Source organism: Moschus berezovskii, chromosome 21 (genome assembly GCF_049115385.1).
Source record: "Moschus berezovskii isolate FMDL1 chromosome 21, NW_MosBer_1.0, whole genome shotgun sequence".
Taxonomy (NCBI): Eukaryota; Metazoa; Chordata; class Mammalia; order Artiodactyla; family Moschidae; genus Moschus; species Moschus berezovskii.
The window spans coordinates 45160162-45170533 of record NC_142480.1 but is presented as its reverse complement, the minus strand read 5'-3'; the positions used below and the strand labels follow the sequence as shown (position 1 = coordinate 45170533).

The following is a 10372-nucleotide window of genomic DNA, read 5'->3' as shown; positions in this document are numbered from 1 at the left end:
GGCCACTGTCTGGGTCTTTAACATTTCGGTGTATATATAATAAGCCTATACAGCCATTCAAGAATGCTGAAACCAAGAACTTCTCTGGAAACGAATTTAAATTAATTACAAGATCAGCTTTATGAGCAGCAGAAAGCGAGGAGAATAGCTTTTACAGAACAGAAACTATCTTATTTAACTCTACCTATCTAACTAGGGGCAGGACTTCATACCTATTTTTAAAGATGAGAACAGTGAGGCCAAGAAAGCTGTCCTCCTCAACCGGTTTCCAATTGTGGGAACCAGCTACACCCAAACGATTCTAACTCCAAAACCTGGGCTTTGTCTGCTGCAGCAACTCGTAACACAGAAGTCACTAAGATGAGTAATGACCAAAGAAGTCAAGACAAGGACACATCACGACCAGACTAGAGAATGTAATAGCACAATAAGAGATGCAGCTGCAAGTGCCTGGGGGTCAGAAGAGGACAAAAGCAGGCAGAGTGGAAGGCTAGTGGATCAGGGAAGGCCTCTGAGAAGTGGTGACATTTGAGAAAGGTCCTGAAGGATGCATTGCATTATAACAGGCAGAGAGGAGGAGAAAGGTCAAAATGCTGGGAGTGGGAAGGAGGAGGATGTGAACGGAAGGGAAGCCGTTTAGGTTTGCAATTCACAAAGCAAATCTTCATAATAAAGACAGTCATGTGAGAAAATGCATCTTGCCAACACCTTTCCAAGGCAGGGCAAAGAGGGACCGTCACAGGAGATCAGGCAACCTCGTACCTGCACGGCAGGGCACCACGCTGCAGACCCAGGACACGACCAGAAAGCAAGACGTGTGTGTCCAGTCTGCCGCGCACAGGCAGCAGGAGCTCTCTGGACTCCATGAAACCCAGATTCTCCTACTTTCCTCCACAGGAACCACAGCTGCTCCTTTCTCTCCTTTTCCACTCAGAGGTCCGTGAGGTTCAGAGCCAGGACCCTCTGTCTGAATGACGCAACTCCCTTCTTTTCCTTTCCATCTCATATCTTTTTTCACAATGTGCAAGGTTTCTTTTTTTTCCTTTTTCTCTTTCAAAGATCTTCACTAGCAGCAAGGTAGGTGGGATAAACTGGGGGAGAAGAAGGCAGGATCCCCACTAAGTCCAGCCTTCAGAGAATTCTTTTAGGGACCTGAAAAGGGAGAAAAGGCCTGACTCTCCCGCAGGGTCTGCGTCTGCCCCAGCGCGGGGCAGAAAAGCTGGGTCCTGTTTCAGCAGCCGTGGGCCATGCCTGTCTGCTCCTAGGGGTGAAGGACGCTGTGTCCCCAGGAGGGAAGGCCAGGTCCCCCCCCCACCCCGCCGCAGGCCGCCTCCCCTTCTCCTCCTGGGGGCCGAGTTCCTGTTAGGTTTCCCAGAACATTTCATTTTGTCCTTAAAACCCCATAAGGTAGGTGAAAACTTAATCCCATTCTACAACGGAAGCAACTGAGGCTTAGAGAGCAAAGCCACTCGACCTCGGGACTCGGTAAAGCGGGAACTGACTCTAACTCAGACTACAGAAAGGAAGCGGGACTGTCCCGTTAGCGGTTGTAATAAACCTTCCCGGGGCCCTCCTTTCTTCACATCCTGGGATACGTCCCCCACCCCACCACCACTTCCTCTGGAAATAAAGTTTTTGGTGATGAGGGTGGCACAGCCCTCTTCTTGGCCGCGGCGGGACCCCGAGGGCGCCCCGGGGCGGGCAGGGCGGCAGGATTATCGCCCGCGATGGGAGCCAGAGAGAGAACTTCAGAGCGTTTCGCCCTTCCCCGGGAGAGGCAAACACCGACACGTCCGTGTCTTTCCCGACAAGTGCCTTCAAGCCCGGCGGGCGCAGACACCTCCGCTCCGGCCGCCGCCGAGGTCTCCGCTGTCTGCGGGGGCCACGGCCTCGCCTCAGCTGCATCGATTTAGCGCGTTCGAGGGCCGCCCCGGCGGGAGGCGGCTTCCCCGCGGCGCGGCAGCAGCGCCGGAGCCGCGGGCGACTCGGCGGCCCGGCGCGGGGGGAGGGGAGAGGGGGAGGGGCGCCCCCCGGGGCGCAGGGGGCGGGCGTGCGGGCACACGCGGTGCGCGGCGGGCGGGGGCGGCCACCGCGCTGCGCGGCCGGGGCGCCGGGGGAGCCGCCCACTTCGCCGCAGCGGGCCCCGACGGCCGGAGCTTGGATGAGGCGGCGCCCGCCGAGCTGGGGCGGACGCGGGGCGACCCGGGACGGGGACACGCGCCGGTAGCCCCGGCACTTCAGCGGCCGCAGGATGGCCGAGGTAAGCGCGGCGCGCTCCGCGGACGCGGGGCCCTCTCAGCGCGCGGGGTGGCCGGGAACGCCACTCGGATCCGGGGCCGCTCGGTTCTCGGGGGCGCGCCCCGGGCCACCTCCCCGAAGGCCACCTGCGCGGCAGGGGCGGCGGCGGCGGCGCGGCCCTTCCCCGGGGCCGGGCGTGAGGGAGCGTCTCCGCGGCGGGGAGGGCCCGTGGGGGCGCCCGGACCCGTCTCAGCCCGACGCCCCGGAGCCGCCCGACGCGCTGCGGCTGTGCGACCGGGGTCGGCGGCCGAGGGCGGGTCCCCGGCGTCCCCGGGGCCGCGTCGAAAGTGCTGGGTCGGGAGGGAGCGGGCGGCCGCGTCCTCCCTGCGCGCGTTTTCCCGCCCCCTCAGCACCTCCACTGTTCGGTCCGGGACGTTGGGACTCACTGTTTGAACCGCTCCACCGCTGAATTAATTACACAGCTGCTATTTTAAAGTGACCGTTTTTCACCTGGATTTTGTTTCTGGAGAACTGAGGGTGTCTTCGAGTCTCTAGAATCGCGGAGCCGGGCGAGGGGCAGTGACGGGGGCTCCTGTCGGGATGGGGTGGTTGGAGGGAGGTGGGAGTCTTTTGTACAGAACTGCAAATGGAGACGCGGTCGGGTCGGGGGGCTTCCCGGGACAGCAGAGAGTCGAGGGTTCAGGGTCAGCTTTTTATAAACGTTCCAGCTGACCTGCCGGGTGCGCGGAACGGTTCAGCGCGAGATGTTGCCGCAGCCCCGGGAATCGGGGTCGGGCTCAAGTGTTTCCACGTCCGAGCCGAACAGACGGCGCTCTGGCCCTTGGAGGGGGGACGGGCTGCCTGCGGGTGACCGGGCCGGACCGGGCTGCGGAGCCGGCGGCGGTGTCGAATCCCGGGCCGCCCTCGGCTTCCCGGCCCGGAGGTGCCGCGACCGCCCTCCTCACGAGCTCCCAAGCAGGGTCCCGGCCGGCGGGGCGGTGGACCGGGGGGCCCCCCGCGGGCGGAGGAGGGGGCGGTGGCCACTGCGTGGTCCCCGCTGCTCCTCGGGCCAGACCCCGAGCCCTAGCGGCCGCCCGGCTTTGCATAAGCTCCTAAGGATTTGTCAGCCAGATGTGACAAGATTGTCGAGAGCGGCGAGTGAAGGAGGAGATCTGATATTAATCAGCGCATAGCTCGGAGCCAAACTTTCTCAAATGCGGTGTAGAAACATGTTCTTCTCATTTAAGGCATCTCTTTGTGGCGGCGGGGCTGCCACCGGCCTGACTTTGACAGTTAAATGGAATGCCAACTAGCAGCCTTAATTGTGTGAGTAAAGTTGTGTGTTGTTGGGGGGAGGATCAGATACGCTAAGGTTCAGTAATGTCCCCTCGTTTTATGGCTGTGCTCACCGCAGCCCTCTGAAGACAGGGCGTTTAAATGGGGCCAGACGCCTGGTCGCAGCCAGGCCTCTGCTGTTAACACTTAAGGGGCCTAAAAGAGGCCCCGCTGGTGTCCTGGGAATCCCTGTCAGGGTGTGTATGTGTGTGTGTGTGTGTGTGTATAGAGGGAAATGTGTGTTCCTACAGCTTTGGACTCATAGAGCAGATTTAGCAACCATTGTTTTAAAAGCATATTCTTCTTATCAAAGCAGCAGAGATTTTGGCTTGACAGTAAGTGAATTGAAAAACAGCATTTAGCAGGGCATTTCTTTTTCTGGTGTTCTTCTGTTCCTTATTGTTTTAATTTGCTGTTGGATTTCATGGCATTTTTCATAAGATTTCTTAAGACTCTTGGTTGCGAATATGTGCTTATATATTAACAGTTTTGTTCAGTGATAAATATGATGGCTTCTCCATTGTCCCCAAATCTCTTGATGTATTTATCAATATTTCATTTAAATTGAATAAGTCAAAATAAAACTTTTGTGCATCATTTAAAAGAACATTACTTCAAATGTTACAGATTGTCCAGGATTTGATTTTTGCTTTAAATAGGTGTGGAAAGATAGCCACCGCTTTTGCTAAAATAAATTTTGATAAATAGCTTTCTCCTTTGTGGCATACCTAAAAGAATAAGATGTGTCATTATTTGATTTCTCACCGTATAAGTTTGCTGACTTTAATTTCACCAAGGAAGTTGGTTGAACATGTTCTGTTGTAGCTAAATACTGAGAAGAAGTGGTGGAATCTCCGCTTAGCACAAGTACTGCTCATATTTTGGGAACTCCCGTTCAGACATCTGCATAATTTAATTTGGAATATCATCTATGTCCATTGTTGTATTCCCTTCAGAATAATAAGAATTTAGCAGCATGCTTCTTTTTCAATCAGAGAGTGTAATGAGTTTGAAGTGGTGATTTGGCTGTTGATATCTACAGGAATTTGGAATGGTGATCTGTTTGTTCTGGTTATAATTCACACTAGACATATTAACCCAAATGGAGTTACTGCAGTAGAAGCATAAAGTTTGCACAGAGGGTTACCTTTATATTATTTTAATTTTTCACACCTCTCCCATGCAGCAGTTAGGCCTGCGTCCCAAGCCTGTGCTGGCATTCTGTACCTCAGCTTGGAAAGAAGGATGAACCAACCTATTGGGTGAGAAGAGACATATCGGTTTCCCTGTGGAACAAATCATAATTGTAGTTTAAGCATACACTTATTATTTATGAATGCCTAGGGATAAATATAAATGGGAAGACATTTGAAAAATTCAGTTTGCCAGTACAATTAAACCACAGCATACAGGGTGAGGGGTATAAGTGTCTTCTAGCTTTTGTGTATGGCTTTAGAAGTTATTTTGACAGTGGCCATTAAAGAGTTGCCCTGAAGGTTCCACGAGGTAAATTACTTGCAGGAGGAGCGTGCTTTACCCCAGGGTGAATTTTCACCTCTACAGATGTCATTTAGAATGAGTTACTTTTGTCAGAAACAGTCCTGTTTTAAAAGAACGAGAAGTATCACAGCTAAGGTGAAATCTCAGTGCTGAGCAGCACATCTTTTTGATATCTGAGATCAAGATTTAGAGAGTCAATAGATTTTCTAAATTACTATTCTGAGCAGTCTATAGATTTTGAAATTTTATTTATTTAGATATTTTATTTTTGATGACTTTTCTGAGAGATGTTAAAGATAACTGGATCTGCACAGAAGAGGCATCTGGAAAGGGTTTTGTTTTTTTTTTCTTTTTACATCGGTTTCCACCTGAAAAACCTTATTTGCTCTTGTCATTCTTTGAAGCCCTTTTTCCTAATTCTGGAAATTCCAAGATTACGGTGCAGCCCCATTTCTCTACTCAGACACATGCCTATTTTATCCAGAAAAGGTGGGTCTAAACAGAGCAGACCTGGTTCGCCAGGGTCCAACTCAGGGCCTCCTCAAACTTCACATGAATAAGCAAGCCAGCTGTCGCTATTCCAGTCCACACATGGACTCATGATTATGAACGTATCACAGGAGGATTCTGCCTTGGCGGTGGGGGCTGATAATTTCAGTTAGCTAATGTGAGAGAATAGAGAGACAGGCAAATAAAATGTTGTGAAGGCCAGGTCCAAACAGCCTACGTGGAAGGAAATGGTTGTCTCAAGTAAACTTAATCCAGGCTGCTAACTTTTTTCACAGAGTTATATTAGTTTGTCTGCTCTTACAGAGTCTTTGTGTGATCCTTCAGTAGGTGCTAGCGAACATCAAAGTTGTTATCAACTCTGCATCAGCTTCCAGAAGCATTGTTCTCCTTCTGTAGCCCTCTGATTATTTGTTTCATTATTCCTTATGAGGATAAAATTTTTATACAGACAACTCTGTTTCACAATAACACCATGCTGAATGTTAAGACTGTGATCAGGATGGCATACGTAAATCTGGTCTTTTCTTTTTAAAAACTTCGTTTGGAAAATCTCAGGATGTTTTTACTATATTTAGTCTTTAAATTTTAGTTCTCATAAGTCCCTGATAGGTTTGAAAAATTTTACTTAGCAATGTTCATCATCTTTTTGCAATAGCAGAAAGGGTGAACTTGCGTTGTTTGTGTAGTTAGAATTATCGTGAAGTGTACATGTGTTTTTTTGTTTGTTTTGGTTTGGTTTTTATTTCTTTTTCCCTAGGTTGACGGTTGTGTCTAGAAGTTCCCTACGTGAATAACGTTCTTCCATTTTTTTGTTATCAAAGGTTTCTGAAAATTACAACTGAGGTCTCTCAAACATAAAGGAGAAAAAATGTATCTGTATCATTCATGTAACTGTATAGTTTTTTTGTTACTGTTGTTGTGGTTTTTTTAAATAAGAAGTATTTGGTTTGACTTCTTTGGTCTTATTTGCATATTCTTTTGCTTTTTATATTTTCTGTTTTTAGAACTAATAATTTTAAGAAAAAAAAGGCACAGCTGTTAAATTAGTTTGGCACAGAGTTTATACTTTGATTTACAGAGATCAAAAGAACAAGTATTTTCCCCATCTCCCTCTTTGAACTAAGCAGCAAGAGAACACTCCAAGTGTGTCACGCATGCTTTCTACTCACAGGTAGACCTGGTCCAACGTCTGTTCCCTCAGTTCTACCTCCCACCTGCCCTTTTCTCTGCCAGACCCCCTCCACCCTCTCAGTCTTCTTTGACCAGCCTCTCTTTTCATCCCCATCTTTGCAGTGAGAAATCAGATTCTATCAGTTTTCTTTCAGTGTCATTTTTATATTGCTGATGCCACCTTCCCGGTTTCTGGGCTCCTCACATCCCTCTTTCAACCATGCTCACAGTAAACGCTTGTCTTCCCATTGTTAAGAACCTGATAATTCCATGAACCTGGGAGAGAAACTCATGGCTGCCCATCTGGACACCCCACCCTGTTTTGCATTTCTAAGTCAGCTCTCATTGCCCATGACAGAAATCAGCCTCCTGGGCCTGACACACATGTTCAGGGTGAGCCTTCTGTTTGCCTGGGACTGTGGTGTTTCTTGCTTGCACTGCTGAGAGCATGAAGACTCCTCTGGCCTCTGCGTAACATTGCTCCCTCCCTCAAAACTAAAATTGGGGGGAGAGGTGGAGTCTTGATTTATCTTTTTTTTTCACTTTTTGTTGTTCAGAATTTTAAGCAAAATTAGATTAGTTTAAGAATACTTGATGATACGTGCTTGGGGATTCCACAGTGATCTACTTTGAGCCAGTCCCATTTCGTCTGTTTCTCCTACCCATTTCCCTCACCGTCGTCAACACTGAATTCCTTTGATGCAAATCCTGAACATTCATGCTATTTCATTCATAAATATTTTAATATGTAGCTCTAAAATAAAAAGCTCTTTTTAAAGAAATGCAGTATACTGACCGTGTAGCACCTAAAAATTAACAATACCTTTGGAATGTTGTTAAATTTCTAAGTGTTCAGATTTCTTCAATTGTCTCTTGAAGTTTATATTATCATTGATTTGTTCAAATCAGGATTCAAATAAGGTCCATAGATTGTGTCTGTTAATCTACAAATTTATGTTTTACTTTTTTCCTTGCAATTTAGCTGTTGAAAAAGCTGGGTCATTTGTCTTACGGAGTACTCCCTGGCCTGGATTTGGGGTTTTGTTTTCTTGTGATGTCACACAATCCTTGTAATATCTCTGTGAGAAATGTTTAAGCATTCCTCCATCCCCTCTACCAAAAGGCTTGATCTAATTCAGAGTCCAACTTCCGGGGCAAGAACACCCGTATGTAGTAGTATGTATCCTCCAATGCTGATGCAAGTGACCAGGTTGCTGTCTTTTCGTTAAGAGTTGCAGAATGCTAGTATTCTAATTCTTCATTTATTTAGTCACTGGAATACTCTAAAGAGAGTCTTTGCCTCATCAGCCGTTTGCTTGCCCTGCAGTACATTTTGTATAAAAAAGGATGCATGGTTGATTCTTTACTTTTTTGTTTTTTTTACCTTTTTTTTTTCGTTCCATAACATCCTTGAAAGGTGGCCAGTGAGTTTTACATTTGTTTTTACTACCTTTTGAATTTGCTAGGTTCTAGTAATACTGAATGACTCACACTAATTTTTAGCAAATCATATTCTCTGTTCAGCAATTCTTGGTCAGCCAAGATACATGGTTTTCCTTTCCCAATGAAGCCATGTGCTTGCTCCCCTAGAGCAGACACCGGGAATTCCTCCTCCTGTCTCCCCGAGGCTCCCCACTGTTACCTATTACCTGCACCTGGTAGATGCGTTAAAAACAAATAATGACACCCCCCGCCCCGACAAAAAATAACAATTTGTTAAGATTTTTGTTTCATTTTGTCAAACTACTATGGAAGAGGATGGCACGATGCACTTCTGGTCCATGTAGAGTTCTCCAGGTGGACTTCAGTATGGTGCTGAAAGCAGCAGATAAACTGCCTCACACAAAAGGACCACATGGGTTTTCTTCTCCCTTCACCCCAGTTGTCCTGGGACATCTGGCAAACAATGGTACTACTTTCAGAATCCTAGTTGTAACTCTGTGGGTTTGCATATGTTAGAAAAATTTAATGGAAAGTGGAAGAAGTTAGAGAAAAATGGCAGGAGGGAAAGTAGGGAACAATAACAAAAAAGCCAATTCTAGTAAGAGAAGTTAGAAGTACAAAATGTGTGTAAGAGGCAAAGAGCAATGGGGTAGAGATCTCCCACCCTTGAATCAAACATTTTTCCAAACTAGGAAGGCTAGATCTGCAGCCAGGAGAGAATGGAAATATATTGTCACTGTAAATGAAAAGAAAGAAGTCCTCTCCCCAAAAGTAAGGGTGGTCCAGCCACTTTAGAAGATGTTTTTTATTATAGATTGGCAGTTTGATAAGCAGTGTAGATTTCCAGGAATCAAACATATGAAAAGCAATTGTCTATATTCAACATTTAAAAATACAGTTTGGAACAACCTGAATCACTTTTCCTCCAAAGCTTGGTGACTTTTAAAAAGTGATTTGTGCTTTAGCAGACCCGATCCTTTGATTTCAAGTTAGGAAATTATGATTCTTAGAACTGAGAATCTGGCCCAGCCTTAGAATCTCACACTCAAAGAGAGGACCATAAACCCTAAACTTGGCCTCGGTGATCTCTACTATTAATAGCAGATTTTTACATAAATTTTATATTGCCTTTTCCACAGTCAATAGGAAGTTGTTGTTCAGTCACTAAGTCATGTCCAACTCTTTGTGACCCCATGGACTGCAGCATGCCAGGCCTCCATGTCCCTCACCATCTCCAGGAGTTTGCCCACGTTCATGTGAATTGGTGATGCCATCCAACCATCTCATCCTTTGCTACCCTCTTCTTTTGACTTCAGTCTTTTCCAGTATCAGGGTCTTTTCTAGTGAGTCAGCCCTTCACATCAGGTGGCCAGAGTATTGGATCTGCAGCTTCAGCATCAATCCTTCCAATGACTTTAGGATTGACTGGTCTGATCTCCTTGCTGTCCAAGGGACTCTCAAGAGTCAATAGGAAGATCAGTGTGTAAGTTAGGAATGGCACTTGGCTGCTGCTTAGTGAAAAAGCTCCTAAATAATAGTTGCCATCCTTTCTGCTCAGCCATCCTCGGGGCCTGATTTCAAGGTTGGGCTCATGTTTGTACCTATGAGGTCCAGGCATCATGCTCTTGTTCCAAGAGGGAAGAAGGAAGAATGGAAAAAAAAAAAAAAGTCCCCCAGCAGAGTCAGCTCCCATTTGTAAGGAGCTTTCTGTAAACCTCTACCCAACAACTTATACTTACACACATCAGTCCTTAGTGATCTGGCCACCAAAACTGTTAGTCGCTCTGTCACGAGCAACTAACTGGACTTTGCAACCCCATGGACTATAGCTCGCCAGGCTCATCTGTCCAGGGAATCCTCCAGGCAAGAATACTGGAATGGGTTGCTATTACCTTCTCCAGGGATCTTCCCCATCCAGGGATCAAACCTGGGTTTCATGCATTACAGGCAGATTCTTTATCAAGGCAGATCAGGCAAAGGATATTGGATGTGTGTCTGTAATTAATAAGCATGGTGTGGCTCTCTCATTGGTTCATTCCTTATTCTCTTAATACCAGTTGGAAAGCTTACGGAATACCAGACCCAATGCTAGCCACGAGGTTTGGAGTTTCACTTGTCTTGTTGCCTCTTTCAGGGATGAGTCATTATGGAACAGCTTTTTGGGAGGTTTTTATTA

General features: G+C 47.1%; 1 protein-coding gene across 1 annotated transcript in view; it reads left to right on the top strand.

Moving 5' to 3' along the window:
• The first annotated feature begins 2236 nt into the window (after positions 1–2236).
• BNC1 (basonuclin zinc finger protein 1) overlaps positions 2237–10372 on the top strand; it is a 31167-nt gene continuing 23031 nt past the window's right edge. Inside the window, exon 1 of the mRNA XM_055417552.2 lies at positions 2237–2260. Coding sequence (XP_055273527.2) covers positions 2252–2260 — 9 coding nt within the window. The 5' untranslated portion in view covers positions 2237–2251. The remainder of the gene's footprint in view (positions 2261–10372) is intronic.